Source organism: Uranotaenia lowii, chromosome 2 (assembly GCF_029784155.1).
Source record: "Uranotaenia lowii strain MFRU-FL chromosome 2, ASM2978415v1, whole genome shotgun sequence".
Lineage (NCBI taxonomy): Eukaryota > Metazoa > Arthropoda > Insecta > Diptera > Culicidae > Uranotaenia > Uranotaenia lowii.
Window position 1 is genome coordinate 21,767,009 of NC_073692.1, and position 16,935 is coordinate 21,783,943.

Here is a 16,935-nt window from a genome sequence, read left to right on the forward strand (position 1 = left end):
ACATTAAGGTACAACACGAAAACTTGTTAGGGCAAACTTTACCAAAATCTCGAACGTGAACCACGCGTTGCAGACGCACTCGATGTAGAAGAACGCCACGTGGGCATTCGTTTGCGTCTTGTCCAGCACCCACGAAGTGTTCTGGCTCGCCGTCTTGACCGTGATGTTCCGGATGTAGGGCACCCGCATGTCCGGATGGGTCTTCAGGCAGAATGATATGATCGACACGCAGATGAAGAATACTGATATGATGCCAATGATCTGTCAAGAGAGTGAGAAGGAAAAAATACAGTTAAATAGTCTTGCATTGTATATGTTTTGGTATCAATATCCATGCTTGTCCAACACCTCGCAAACAGAACAGAGCAGAGAACGAATTACACTTTTATCATTTCGGTTTCCGAGTGCACTGCTCAGCCGATCAACGTTCACTTATCTTTTTGCCGAGTGCGCCCGATTGCGGTTGCTCTGACGGTCGGGTGGACGTCGCTCGCTCTAAAGAAAAGAGAAGGAGCTGGCAAGAAAATTGTGCTCTAGCGACGCTGCTGTGCCGCTCAGTGTATCAAGCCAGAAAGCTTTCAATGCAGGAATGTTTTCTTCAAAAAAGCCGTTATGCAGTGCGGAACAGTGCATCAGTTGAAGAGGTCCAATGTAGGTTTATGTATGAACTATTTTTGTACGTAGCCGGGCCGGGCACTTCCTTACAAATTATTTGAAAAACATGGTGAAAACCGGACAAATAATCTGAAATTCTCCATTCCATAAACCGAGCAATATCCGGCCAAATCTGAGGAAATTCCAGACATTCATCTAGTGAAGAAAAACGACTTACATTTTTTTTGTCGCAACACATCAGCAGTGTCAAAATTATGTTTAAAGCATACGAAGTAAAGTTTTGGTTTGATGTTTGATGAAAAAAACTTTCACAAATCCAATTTTTGACTAACAATTTTAAACTGAATTCGATTTTCTTGTTTCATTTTCCAAATAATGTGGATGAAACTGGGTAAAATCCAAGTAGTTTTTTCACAATATCCGGGCATCCGCAAATTGCTGTTTACTTAGGTTTATGTGCTCTTGATATCGTACGTGGGAAGCATTAATTTACAAAAGCAGCAATTCGAAAAGTAACATTTACTCAAATTATCCAGAAATCTTTGCCTTTTAAACAAACCGTGAACATTACGCAAGAATCTGGGACAAATTTAAGTAATAACACTTCAAAACTTTCACAAATAGTAAAATTTAGGATTTATCTTCCTTAACCGCTACGCTTTTGATATTTTTCGACCGAAGAAAGCTATCGTAGCTAATCATTTGTCCTGGTGCAGAACATCAATCTAGAGGAACTCGCTTAGGAATGAAAAGATAGGTGTTTTGGGCAAAGTTGTTAATTTGCATATTTTGATATAAAATTTAAAGGCGAGAGATTTAAAAATAGTGCGATAATAACAATAACTTTTTGTAGTGCATTTTTCAAGTATTTTTTTTTTATTCAACCGTATCTTCTTGGGTTAAGATTGTAGAACTTTGATATGTTAAGCAAAGTTGTGTATTTTGTTGAGATAAATAACTTTGTAGAAGAAACTTAAGCTCTAATATGCTAAACAAGAAAGTTATGATTTTTATCTCGCTATTGGTGGACTTCTAAACTTTATATTTCATATAAAAATATGCGCTTTATTATACAGAACAATGTTGTCGAAAACACCAGCATTCTATCTTAACTACCTTTGGCGTTATTAATTTAGTTCCGTTAGATTTATGTTCTGCATTGTAAATTCTGACGCACTTCCAAACATCGATCCAGACGCAACCGATGAAGACAAACCGAGTTTTCTGTAAAGCGGGCCATAGACTACACAAATTGGCCTGTACAAATTCGATGATTCCGCGTCGATTGTTTGATCTATGCTCGCCCACACACTATACAAACATATTTCACGCGAACACAAATGATTGCTGGCGAAAACAGCAACAGCAACAAAAAAAACCATCTCCACCCCGGCTGGGAGAATGTTTTGTACAAAATATTTCGATCCCGACCGATTTTACTCCAACCGTTTGGGCGCTTATTCAAGCAGTGCCATACACTATGCAAATCGTGCTCACAGCGACAAAATTTCATCGAATTTCATCGCATTTGTACAAATGTTGTGTAGTCTGTGGCCCGCTTAAAGCTTCTCTATCGCCCGAGTGCGAACGAAATTATCTGCACCGGGACGCACTTCATCAGTTTGCTTGCTTCTCTTGCCCACACTTGGGTGGACGCTTGGTCGCTCTGGAGGTAACGGAGCATTTTTTTAAAGATTCTCCGTTTGGGAGAGCACAGCGAAAAAAATACACGCTCTTACTCTGAACGGGCAAATCTGAGGAGCGATGCCAAGCATGTCAATATCAGTTATTTGAATTTATTTAAAAGCACCCAATTTTGTTGGTAAATGTAAACAATAAAAAAAAATAACTTTTTCAATATTATCACTGGAATTCCAAAGCTATAAAAGCGTTGCAATCTCTCTTATCAGTTATTAACAATCGATCTTTTCCGTTTAAAAGGTGTTTTTCCATTATCCTTTGTCTTGTGATAGGATAGCGGTTGCGCTGGGAAGTTAATGCCGGTGGTCCCAAATCGAATCATCACCACTGGTGATCACATCTTATGCCAATGGCGTTGACAAAATGAGGCCTCTTATTCGGAGTAAAGTCTGAATTTTGAGTGTGGAACTGAAGGTTTGTTTTGTACATTGCTTGAATGTTTGAATGAGAGCGGTAATGAAACATTTTGCTCAAGAAATCAAGTCTCTATGCCAATGCTGGCACAGACAATTTTATCATCTAGGGAATAGGGCATGTTTTGTATTAACCCTCTTTAGAATAATAGACTGGTTCACTTTTCGACTTTGAATGTACCGGAAAGAACAAAAAGGAAATTTGAAAATAATTATATCTTTAAATTTGGCTGAAGATTTGTGGAAGATGCAAATTGGTAGGTAGTATATAACGATCGGCACAATTAACGACCAAATGTACAATAAATGCCCCCAAAAACGACCCTTCGGAAGTTGATACCGTAAAACGAGGTAACTTTGATCACCGAGGTGAATTTGACCAACAATAAACATTTCCACATTATCATCAATAACTCAGTCTATAGTTTGAATTTTTGAAAACTGTATTCTGCGTTTGAAAGCCTATTAATTGAGTATCAAAAAGGCAAAATTTGGTTTGTATTTGATTTTTTTTTCTAATAGTTAAAAAATCTAATTTCAAAATCTTAAAATATTTATTTTTCCAAGGTTCGCAAACAAACAGCTCTCATGATGATACCAAAAAAGCATTTATAAGCAAACGAGTTGATTAATGTGAAAGAACAACTATTTTTCTTTGTACATGAACAGTGTTAGGGCTATTTTTATAGTCACTTAGTGATAATTTTTTGATATTTAAAAAATAAGGACATTTTCCAAGAGTAAGTCCGTATTAGACAAATGTATATGTTTAGGCACCGGAACACTTTTCGGACAAACTTTGAGAACGCGACTTTTAATTTTAACTTAAGAATCGAAAACACTTTTATTTTCCGATTTGTTGATAAGCGATTTATTGCTACGATCTTAATATCACGGCGGATTGGATTGGACTGTGTCTACAGTTGTGTTGTACCAAAAGTGGCGAATGGTGGAACAGAATACAAATCAATAAGATTTCACACATCTACATTTTGTGAACGTGTTAAATATAAAATGAGAAAAGAGCATAATTTTTACTCTGTGTGCATATTTCTCCCTGTACTGAACAGAGCATAAGCTCTTTTAGATTGCTTTCGGGTTGGTCTAAATTCCCGTCAAAAGATGTCAATATCTTCCCCTACCACTACTATTGAGCGCACGGTGAGTTTACACTCAAACATATGCCGCCCGCCTTGAAATCCCATTTCAAAACTAACGGTATTTGTTTACGTTCAGTATCATTGTTGTCTGTCCTAGCTATTCTAACGGTACATATTAATTTTCGGTGTTTTGTTTTGCTCACTATTTCTACGTTTCGTTTTTCTATTTCTTTCTAGTGCAGTGTAGTGTGGATAGTGTTTTATCTTGGTGGGGTGAACGACGGTCTGGATTCGCTCGCTGGAGACTGAAGATTCGGTATTGTTGCTGGATGCTGTAGTCGCTGTTGTTGAACTGGACAGGAGCCGCTAGAACTAGATAATATTTTCGTCTGTTCCGCAGGCTATCGATGCTGTGGATGTTACCCCGGCAGCTGAGTTACACAGGTTAGTGAAAATTACATATCAATTGATGCTTCTGACTGATTTCTAAGCAGAATAGCTCTTCTGCTGATGAATTTCTTTCCGACTGTGACGATGCTGATTGTTGTATTTTGTTTTACAGAACTAAATACGACCGGCTTTTTGGCATGATAGAATGGGTCGGACGGATTATTTGACCCAGAATTGGCTCTGAAGGTTGGCCTGGAAGTACGGTTGCTGGATTGATAATTTCATTTCTCGTCGAGATCGTAGATCCGCTGCTGAGTGGCCTTTCGAATACGATGGGGCGATTTTTCCTGTGTGATGTGGGACGGAATACGAAACCTCTCGCTGAGAATTCTCCTGACCTAGAAGCCAGTTCATGTTTTCCATCATGTAGCGTCTTTTTGTTTCCTAGTGCAGTGCGACAGGAGCTGGTAGGTAAGTTGTCGGTGAAAAAGTCACTGGAATTGCGACTCAATTTGAACGAAATTTTCCGCTTTTCCCAGAACCGCACCTTGATCCAATGAGAACAAGCTACTCAAAGCCTGCTCACCTGCATTCTGCGTTGAAATCAACATATGGAAAATTGGATCGCGGATGACGATGGATGTTTTACTGATCTAAGTTTCGGTTCGTATCTCGGGGATGCCATTCAACTGGCCGTAGTCTATGGGACCAAGTTTCCCACTGGTACGTCGGGTGGCTCAGGTGGATTGCGAAGCTGTTTACACGTAGCTGGATTTGTTGATTACGGGGCGCTGTACCACAGGAATGATGAAACTGGATGTCGACCTTCAGCTGGCATGTGGACCCCGGAAATGGACTACGATTCGTTCGATTCGGTGCTTCACAAATGCTCCACCGCTGTGTTGGTGCTCGATCGTCCTCGATTGAACGATGGATCTATATGTAAAGGAAAGTGCTTAGCAACTTAAAGAAAACTTAATACATCAGGGACTTCCCTGGATGCGAAGGCGCTGAGCCTCCGCAAGCTCTCCTAAGTACGTCTTCTGCCCTTTGAACGAATGATGACATCCTTCTAAACGATTTTCTTAAGGGACCTCCTGACAAACCAAAGTTGCCTGAACCCTTTTGAGTAATGTTATGAGCTTGGTAAGATGCGTATTACTGATGATGGTTTTTTCAGACAGGACTCTTCAACGATAGGATTCTCAAAACGATAGGAACCTTTGAAACGGTATGACTCTTAAAACGCTAGGACCCTTCAGATCTTATGTTTCTTCAAACGATATGGGTATACGATTTATTTCTTAAGCGATTTGGTGGAACTTCAAGCGATAAGTTTGTGTAGTTCTCAGTCCAGCTGACTTAAACATTTACTTCATTGGAGCTTTCATGCTCCCATTCAGCACGAATAGCGTAGAGTTAATCTTAAAGCGACATGGGGTTAGGTTCGAATTAGGGTTAGGTTAGACTTCTTAAAAATGATCAGAGGTACTTGAAGTATTTGCATCATAAGTCTCATTCTTCAAAAAGTTTCTCAATGAATTCTCAAACTCAATTCATTAATTCTGACATAGAATATTCGACGCACACTGACTCATTCTTGGATAGGGTACCGGCAAAACGTTCCGTTTAATCTTAAACTGTGGGTTCTTCAATGAAGTTTGTGTTTGTAACGTGGCATGCTTCCAACACCTAGAACCGTGTGAGCTACTTTTATATTTTCTGGCAGAACAGACTAGGGTATGGGAAACTTTTTGCGAAGATTCGACGACTCGACCTGATACAATCCAACCAAAAACTGAGTTCTGAAGCGTGGGACCATTCTTCATGACTTTCCTTCGTTCATCCTTCAACAAATCTGTGAAGTACTCGGCGCCAATAATGACATCGATCCGCTTTGATTCGTGGAAGAATGGATCGGCTAACAATTCAGAATCGGGAAGCGTCATGAACGAAGGATCAAACGACGTCGAAGGTAGATGTAGTGTAAGGTTTGGTAACACGAAGAACTGCATAGTTTGTTGGAAGTTAGATAATTTAGGCGAACGCGGACAGACTTCAGCATGTATGGACTTCGTCGAAACTGACTGAGACGACCCAATACCCTGAACTGACAAATATGTAGGCGCTTCTTTCAACTTCAGCTTGTTCGAAAACTCTTGGGACATTAAGCAATGTTGCGAACAAGAATCTAACAAAGCTCTGGCAATCTGAGCGTTACCGTAACGGTCCTTAATCTTTACAAGAGCGGTAGGGAGCAGAATATTCGAAGCAGACTTAACAGGTAGTGCGACGTAGCTTTGGCTTGTGCTTGGCGTTGGTGAATCGTTTCGTGTGCTTGTATTTGGTGAATTGTGTGTTGCATTTTGTGTTTGAGTGTGTGTTTCCGTAACTATTGGCATGGTGTGACTTTGCTGTTGATAAGCTTGCTGTGGATAAATATGGGTGCTTTCTTGATTAAAGGGTTGTGCAATTGACTGTTGACTGAGTCTCGGATTCGACGGATTTGGAACGGAGGATCGCGTAGCATGCAACATAGTGTGATGCTTTTGTTGACATAATCGACAACTGCTACGAGTGCAGTTCGTCGCAAAATGTCCAGGCTGTAGACAATTTCGACAGACTCGACTTCGATTGGCGGCTTCAACACGTTCTGATATCTTCAATCGAAGGAATCTCTGGCAGTGAAATGGTGAATGCCATGTTTCGGTACAGAACGGGCAACGTGAATCCGACCGGATGCTTGTATTGCACACTGTTGATCTTGTCTGACGTCCTTCGGTTGGCGGATTTCTTGCAGAGGTGATTGATTGGAGAACTGAGCAGTGACCTTGCAAAAACAGTAGCAGCTCTTCATACGTTGGGACCTCTTTAGACCCGTAATGCGTCTCCCATTGGCGCAATGTTGCAGAATCTAGTCTAGCGCACAACATGTAGACTAGTATTGTACTCCAAGACTCCGTATGCTCACCGATTTTCTGCAACATCATCAAATTCTTTTCAAATTCGCTGACGAGGAAGTTCAAACCATCATAACTCTCCTTTTTTAGCGATTCGAGGGCGAAGAGAGCGTCGAGATGAGCCTTTACGATTAGCTTCTTATTTTCGTAGCGGACTTCAAGCGTTTTCCAGGCGACGTCGTAGTTTGCCTCAGACAGCTCGATGTTGTTTATTTCCTTCAATGCATCACCTTGCAGAGAGGAACGAAGGTACGTAAATTTGTCCATTTTTGTCAGATGCTCGTTGTCGTGAATGAGACTACGGAAAGAATCTCTAAACGTAACCCATTCTCTGATTTTTCCGCTAAAGGATGGCAAACGAATCTCGGGCAGCTTTACTCTGGACGTATTCCCTGACGCAGACTGACTCTGGCTGTTGCTGGTTGTGTTTACCCCTAAGGCATCCTTATCGCCTTGAAGTCTAAGGAGGTCACCTCGAATTGCAAAGTATCGGTCATCAAACTGCTGCAGAATTTTGTCATTCTCTTCTTCGCGCTGTTTTGCAATCTCCCCTTTGACTTCGCTGTCAGCATCTTTCTGCTCTTTCTCGGCTGCTTCGTCCAGCAACATTTCTATCTTGCTCCGTACTTCGAAAAATTCACTGTACACAGTATCAATCACTTGCAATCTTGAGCTTAACTGGCACCGATCACTATCGATCTGATAGGTTTGGATGAATCTATCAGTACCATCAAAAATCACATACAACTGCCGCTCACGTTTTTGCAAAGCCTTCAGCGTACTTCTCGACATTGCAACACTTTTTGTAATCTGACACAGGCTTCAAAATTTTGACGAATACAGACTTGTACCACCAGACAAGCTCTTAAACTGACACGTTGTTTCTGACACAGGCTTAATATCTGAAAATGTTCCAGACGATTTGAATTCAGACTCGATTTCTGACAAGATTTCTTCTGACTTAATTTCCGACAAGATTTCTGACAATATTCAGACAAGAATTCTGATGCTGGATGGTTTTAAGACTCAGATTCAATTTTGATAAGTTTCAGAAAAGTTTTCCGACAATATTCTCTTAAGAATTCCGACATAAACTGATTCAGACTTAATTCTGACAAATTTTGTAAGATTAACGACAATATTCACTTAAGAATTCCGACACAAACTAATTCAGACTTAATTCTGACAAGTTTCCTGACTCCAACTTAATCTCTTAAAGAAACTTGTATTTTCTGACAAACTCAGACTTAATTCTTCCGACACAAACTTAATTTCTGACACAATCTTAAATTCTTAAACAAACTTGTGATTTTCCGACAAATTCCAACACCTTGGACCCAATCCGTCCAGTACTGAATTATTCTGACCAAAATATCTGACTTGCACCTTCTGTGCTTCTCACTTGCACCTTTATGTGCTCTGACATGCACCTTATGTGCTTCTGACTCAGGGTATATGCACTTAGTTTGATCAACTCAACGTTCCAACCGATCGCGACGCGAATTACCGAGACTATCAACCCGATATTGACAGCAGCGAGTGGGCACAACCAGTGAAAATTGCAAAGTAAGAAATGCCAATGATAAACCAAGACCAATTTATAGTTACGGACAGGGCACACAATTCATGCAACTAAAGAAACAATTCAAATTCAAATTCTTTATTAAAAGCACTCTGGCCTCATGCACCAAGCCTTCTTCAATACTTCCTGCTCAATGTTTTTCTGACTGCTGCTTCTCCAAATAAGTCTCGGCTATGCTCAGCTGTCGGGGGACCAGTATGCTGCTTCACGGATGGCAATCAGAATTCAGTGTTACTCCTCTACTTGGCTTCAGGTATCCGGTAACAATTGTTCCCACTTCGCGATGGCTGACACTGTAGTTCGATGCACTAAATTGCATCCAAGCCAAGCGGAGCTATGGCGATTAGCAAGCGTCCCAATAGATGCACTTTAATTGTTCGTGATCACTTAAGTCCAGCACTGCGATGGCGATTTCGTGAGCACAAAATGGTTCACACTTTGGTGCTCGGACGATCGGCGGTCTTCACTTAAAGTCCGACTTTTTGTGTTCCAGAACCACTTTCCGGACGGTCATCCGGCTCGAAGGACCAAATGTTTAGGCACCGGAACACTTTTCGGACAAACTTTGAGAACGCGACTTTTAATTTTAACTTAAGAATCGAAAACACTTTTATTTTCCGATTTGTTGATAAGCGATTTATTGCTACGATCTTAATATCACGGCGGATTGGATTGGACTGTGTCTACAGTTGTGTTGTACCAAAAGTGGCGAATGGTGGAACAGAATACAAATCAATAAGATTTCACACATCTACATTTTGTGAACGTGTTAAATATAAAATGAGAAAAGAGCATAATTTTTACTCTGTGTGCATATTTCTCCCTGTACTGAACAGAGCATAAGCTCCATAAGCTCTTTTAGATTGCTTTCGGGTTGGTCTAAATTCCCGTCAAAAGATGTCAATATCTTCCCCTACCACTACTATTGAGCGCACGGTGAGTTTACACTCAAACAGTATAGGAACCCTATCAAATCGTTAGCTTTGATGAAAAAATGAAAATAGAAATAGTGTAAGGGCCTAGGAGAATGTGTGAAGGTAAAATTTCGTTTCTATTTCGAAGCTCAAGCTATTTAGCAATTATAATTATTTTTCCCCCTAAATGTAGGCAGCATAATAGTTCTTTTTTCGATTATATATATTTTTAAAATAAGTCGTTAAAACCAAGGTTATATTGTTAAACCAGCATTTGAAGGTATTATAAAGGTGTTTTGCATCCTTTATGATCAAAAAAAACTTGTTATAACCGTCAGAATAGAGACTGATCAATATCACCCCAAATTATCGAATTCAGCGAAAAAAATTTTTAAGTCAGATTTTAAGAGGTCCAATAAATATCTGCATCCATGTTTTACGTACATAGGAGTCCAGTGCCGGTTTTAAAAATATAAAGCAGGTCACTTCCACTTAACAGAAAAAAAAATCGAAATATATTGAAAAAAGTGATCAATATTACTCTGGATTACGGTACTATGTTTTGGTTGGAACTGAAATCGTGCCAAAGTCTGCAAAAACTGTAGAGTGATAAAAAGTCAATCATGTTGTTTTCTTGCAGAAAGTGTCTACCTGCAAAATCTGGCAAAAACTCTGATAAATTATAAATTTTTGAGTTGTTTTGAAGGTCAAGCTCCACGAATTGAAAAACGTCAACAAAAAAAGCATTACCTTTAAAATAATACATATGGCGCATATGTTGCCCAAACATTTTGGTCAATACTCTTATTCATTAGATACTTTCGCAAAACCACTTGACAGATCGCCTCCAAATTTGGAACAGTGGATTGTAGCCTTTCTTACAGCCTGCAAATTATATGTGGATACATATGACTTTTTTCCTGGAAAATTTCGGCTTGCAAACTATTTTAGAGCAAAAACGATTTTTGTTTTATGTATCCAATGTTTCAATCCGTTTTGCATCTTCCTCAGGGACTAAAACGTGTCGTTTTCTTTTTTTCCGACTCGGCTGGTCTTGCAAAGTTGAAAACAACAAGAAAACGACACTTTTCAGTTCTTGAAGAAGATCCAAAAAAGGGTTGAAACGTTGGATACATAAAACAAAAATTAATTTTTCTCTAAAATAAACTGGAAGCCAGAATTTTCCAGGAAAAACTCAAAAATCATATTTTCCCCAAACATAAAAAGATTCATATAACTTAAAATAATGAACAAATAAAAGATTTATAAATCCTTATAAATCAAATTATGATTAAAGAAATTCGAACACAGCAAACCCATATTGAATTTGAGAAATTAAGATTGAAAATTATTTATAGGATAAAAGTTTCTTGAAATAATCATAAATTTGCATATAGAAAACATAATCAATTGGAGATTTTTGAATGACTGGATTTTGGAATGTAGTGTATGATACCGTTTCTATGACGTCATAGTCACACTCAATTTATTCTTTCAAGAGTCACAGCATATGGTTACTTTAAAATGGAAAAAGTATAAGAATATAAATTAAACAATTGTCAATTTTGTCAATTTTGTTTTTTTATAATCAATTTAGTTGATTTTGTTATTTCAAATCAATTTTGTTAATTTTGATATTTTTGTTAATTTTAATAATATTGTATAATTTGCGTAATTTTTTTATTTTATCAATTTAGTTAATTCTGTATATTTTGTTAATGTTGTGAGTTTTGTTTGTTTTTTTAAATTATGTCAATTTTTAAATTTTGTCAAATTTTTCATGTTTGTCATTTTTGTCATTTTTGTCATTTTTGTCATTTTTGTCATTTTTGTCATTTTTGTCATTTTTGTCATTTTTGTCATTTTTGTCATTTTTGTCATTTTTGTCATTTTTGTCATTTTTGTCATTTTTGTCATTTTTGTCATTTTTGTCATTTTTGTCATTTTTGTCATTTTTGTCATTTTTGTCATTTTTGTCATTTTTGTCATTTTTGTCATTTTTGTCATTTTTGTCATTTTTGTCATTTTTGTCATTTTTGTCATTTTTGTCATTTTTGTCATTTTTGTCATTTTTGTCATTTTTGTCATTTTTGTCATTTTTGTCATTTTTGTCATTTTTGTCATTTTTGTCATTTTTGTCATTTTTGTCATTTTTGTCATTTTTGTCATTTTTGTCATTTTTGTCATTTTTGTCATTTTTGTCATTTTTGTCATTTTTGTCATTTTTGTCATTTTTGTCATTTTTGTAATTTTTGTCATTTTTGTCATTTTTGTCATTTTTGTCATTTTTGTCATTTTTGTCATTTTTGTCATTTTTGTCATTTTTGTCATTGTTGTCATTTTTGTCATTTTTTGTCATTTTTGTCATTTTTGTCATTTTTGTCATTTTTGTCATTTTTGTCATTTTTGTCATTTTTGTCATTTTTGTCATTTTTGTCATTTTTGTCATTTTTGTCATTTTTGTCATTTTTGTCATTTTTGTCATTTTTGTCATTTTTGTCATTTTTGTCATTTTTGTCATTTTTGTCATTTTTGTCATTTTTGTCATTTTTGTCATTTTTGTCATTTTTGTCATTTTTGTCATTTTTGTCATTTTTGTCATTTTTGTCATTTTTGTCATTTTTGTCATTTTTGTCATTTTTGTCATTTTTGTCATTTTTGTCATTTTTGTCATTTTTGTCATTTTTGTCATTTTTGTCATTTTTGTCATTTTTGTCATTTTTGTCATTTTTGTCATTTTTGTCATTTTTGTCATTTTTGTCATTTTTGTCATTTTTGTCATTTTTGTCATTTTTGACATTTTTGTAATTTTGTTCATTTTTGTTATTTTTGTCATTTTTGTCATTTTTGTCATTTTTGTCATTTTTGTCATTTTTGTCATTTTTGTCATTTTTGTCATTTTTGTCATTTTTGTCATTTTTGTAATTTTTGTCATTTTTGTCATTTTTGTCATTTTTGTCATTTTTGTCATTTTTGTCATTTTTGTCATTTTTGTCATTTTTGTCATTTTTGTCATTTTTGTCATTTTTGTCATTTTTGTCATTTTTGTCATTTTTGTCATTTTTGTCATTTTTGTCATTTTTGTCATTTTTGTCATTTTTGTCATTTTTGTCATTTTTGTCATTTTTGTCATTTTTGTCATTTTTGTCATTTTTGTCATTTTTGTCATTTTTGTCATTTTTGTCATTTTTGTCATTTTTGTCATTTTTGTCATTTTTGTCATTTTTGTCATTTTTGTCATTTTTGTCATTTTTGTCATTTTTGTCATTTTTGTCATTTTTGTCATTTTTGTCATTTTTGTCATTTTTGTCGGTTTTGTCATTCTTGTCTTTCTTGCTCTTGATTAATTTTTGGTGAGGATTTCGTCATAGTGGATTTTTTTTTGAATCCAATATAGTAGGTTTAAAAAACGATCTTAACACTTCTCTGCATTTTTTGTCTTTTAGTTAAATAAAAATTACAGTTATTTTTTTAAGTTTAATTAAAAGGCTACAATTCTCTTCGCTCTTACAAAGAGACTTTGTCCACAGAAAACTGATGTCCAAGAACATCAGCTGCACATCGGCAAATATCGGCCCCTACGGTCTATTAATTTTGCGCCAAATCCCAGGCTTAATACCACCTGTATAAATTCCTTCTTATTGATGACTGCCTTAAGCAAAGGAAGGAAATAAAACACACACCCTGTGAAAGCCTTATAAGAGAAGAATTTGAACTGGGTATACCATGCACCGAGAAAATGAGAATAGTTTATTTCTGTTCGGGTTTTTGTTACTTTTAGAAGGCAGAGATCATATCTATTTTGGTTTAAAATTACGATTTTTTGTTATACAACGACATTAGTGCTACAAATTTCATATTTTGATTCTCATTATGACAAGATTTTGAGAAACTTTTTGCAACTGTGTCCTTTTATTGGCAAAGTATACGGTACGCACAGCAGCGCAGCAACGACGCAACAGAACAGCAGCGGTACTAAATCCTAAATCCCCTGCTAATTTACATATCATAAACCACTCCGGCACTGACCAAACTTAGGAAACATGGAGGGATTGAGAGTTTCCTCCGTTGTTGGCTGGCTGATATTGACTGGATGCAGATCCCTGAGGCCATTGCGGAGAAATATAAGTATGGTATAGTGTAACACTAACAGGTTGGACCTTGCCTTGCCGCAACAGTTTTGTCTGAAATAGTGGCACGGTCCAAATCCGGGACCATCATCGATCCTAAGTCCCACAACTAACTAAGGGGCACTGCGCTAGCATTCGGCCAGAGGACGAACTGGTAACTTCAAATCTCAACATTTGGGAAACTTGATGCAAAACCTCCGGTTGCTAAATTATGTTGTGCTGCCCAGTTTAATCCATCTCAACCGATACGCGTGGGCGTGTCCTTAGGCCTTAGGGTGGGCCCAAGAAAAGAGGTCGGAAAACAGCTCTTTATCTTTTACAAACGAACCGATAAATCAGCACCCGTTCGAAAATAGGCACTCTTGCATAAAGTATCCACCCATTTCCGAGGGTTCGCATTTCACATTTGGAGATGGATTGCTCAACAGTTTTTGAATTCGAAAAACGTTTGTGGATTTGCACAAGCAACAGTCCAGTAGAAGGAAGGAAGCTTTGATTGGCAGATTTGTTTTTCCCTTGAACCCTGTTGGTTGAAATGGAAGGAGAAAAATTGGATGGACCTGAGGGTGGAAGATGGAAACGCGTGCGAATTCATTTACACTGTTTTGTCGTATTCGTCCGATTTTCTTCTCAACAGAAACACCCCCTAGCCCAATCCGTCTCAAGCAACAAACAACACAGAAAGATTGTGCAGCATTGTTTCTGACGATGAAAAACAGACAAAGGAAAAAGTTACATAAAATGGATCCTAAATGAGGCAGCAATCCTTTTGCCCAGCAGGGAACTAATTCAACCATCCGCTCTGGGTTTTTTGAATGGGGACTGGGAAACAATGTTGCAATAATGGAATGTGTTGTAAAAAATGAAGAAGGGGAAAGCCATAAATCGTTGTTGGAGTCGAGGCAATATTAATGAGCCCTTCGGCGATGGGCTAGGTCGGGATTTCGCTTTCAATGTTGTGATCCGAAATTGGTCTGTGTCCCTTAAGCTGAGCTGGTGCTTTGTTGTTGAAAACTATCAAATCGTAAAACGATGTTTGTCTCATCGAAAAGGGACTTTGATATTTGAATAAAATCAGATGTAATTTTCGTCTTTAGCTGATTTCAAAGAAAAACGTGTCGTTGTTCATTTTATCACGGTATTTTTATAGAAATACTAACAACAAGCAGAGGTCTCCAGCGATAAGTCAAGGGAAATACATTGAGAACCTTTGCCAAGGCAATGTACCTTTACCAAGGCAATACACTGAAGACACTCGGAGTAATTTATGATCATTGTCCGAAAACTACATCTCTATTTCACTTGTGAACTACTGACCGTCAACGTTGAAGAACTCAAGTCTCCAGCAAAATATCTCAAATCAGAATTTCACGCAAATTATATCATTTCTTATTTTAGGATAAAGAATGAAAAAGAATCACTGTATCTAAAAGATGGTGTTCAATGTAAAGTGTTTTAACCCTATTTCTGGTATACCAAATTTTTAATTCCTGCTTAGGTAGCACACAAAATTGAGCAACTTTAATGTGCAACAACCAGATTTTTTTTAAATTTTGTAACTGCGATAGTTTGCGTTTGCGTCTATTAAAATCTTCATATTATGAGACTAGTTTTGATGCAATTTGCTACAAATAAATCACCGAAAAATTTCATCTACACGAATTCTACGAATTTTGACGATGTATGTGTATTGGTGTGAAATTTTGTACATTTGTTTCGGCGTTTTTGCGAAACTGGGCTGAACAATTAAAATGATTTTTAACTTGGATTTTTTTTAAACTTAGTGACGGAATGACGGATGTGACAAAATTAAAAAAAAAAATGAATAAATTGCCAAATTGACTGAATTGCCAAAATTGACAAAATTGACAAAATTGACAAAATTGACAAAATTGACAAAATTGACAAAATTGACAAAATTGACAAAATTGACAAAATTGACAAAATTGACAAAATTGACAAAATTGACAAAATTGACAAAATTGACAAAATTGACAAAATTGACAAAATTGACAAAATTGACAAAATTGACAAAATTGACAAAATTGACAAAATTGACAAAATTGACAAAATTGACAAAATTGACAAAATTGACAAAATTGACAAAATTGACAAAATTGACAAAATTGACAAAATTGACAAAATTGACAAAATTGACAAAATTGACAAAATTCACAAAATTGACAAAATTGACAAAATTGACAAAATTGACAAAATTGACAAAATTGACAAAATTGACAAAATTGACAAAATTGACAAAATTGACAAAATTGACAAAATTGACAAAATTGACAAAATTGACAAAATTGAAAAATTGACAAAATTGACAAAATTGACAAAATTGACAAAATTGACAAAATTGACAAAATTGACAAAATTGACAAAATTGACAAAATTGACAAAATTGACAAAATTGACAAAATTGACAAAATTGACAAAATTGACAAAATTGACAAAATTGACAAAATTGACAAAATTGACAAAATTGACAAAATTGACAAAATTGACAAAATTGACAAAATTGACAAAATTGACAAAATTGACAAAATTGACAAAATTGACAAAATTGACAAAATTGACAAAATTGACAAAATTGACAAAATTGACAAAATTGACAAAATTGACAAAATTGACAAAATTGACAAAATTGACAAAATTGACAAAATTGACAAAATTGACAAAATTGACAAAATTGACAAAATTGACAAAATTGACAAAATTGACAAAATTGACAAAATTGACAAAATTGACAAAATTGACAAAATTGACAAAATTGACAAAATTGACAAAATTGACAAAATTGACAAAATTGACAAAATTGACAAAATTGACAAAATTGACAAAATTGACAAAATTGACAAAATTGACAAAATTGACAAAATTGACAAAATTGACAAAATTGACAAAATTGACAAAATTGACAAAATTGACAAAATTGACAAAATTGACAAAATTGACAAAATTGACAAAATTGACAAAATTGACAAAATTGACAAAATTGACAAAATTGACAAAATTGACAAAATTGACAAAATTGACAAAATTGACAAAATTGACAAAATTGACAAAATTGACAAAATTGACAAAATTGACAAAATTGACAAAATTGACAAAATTGACAAAATTGACA

At 35.9% G+C, this 16,935-nt stretch overlaps 1 protein-coding gene across 2 annotated transcripts in view; it reads right to left on the bottom strand.

The window, feature by feature from the left end:
* The window catches only part of LOC129746509 (potassium voltage-gated channel protein Shaw-like), a 97,249-nt gene that overhangs the window by 51,790 nt on the left and 28,524 nt on the right, over positions 1 to 16,935 (bottom strand). For both annotated transcript variants that reach the window (XR_008737312.1, XM_055740184.1), the window contains exon 4: positions 43 to 261. Coding sequence is in view for 1 of the 2 variants with exons in the window: in XM_055740184.1 (XP_055596159.1) it covers positions 43 to 261 (219 nt within the window). In the remaining variant the exon portion in view is untranslated. The remainder of the gene's footprint in view (positions 1 to 42; positions 262 to 16,935) is intronic.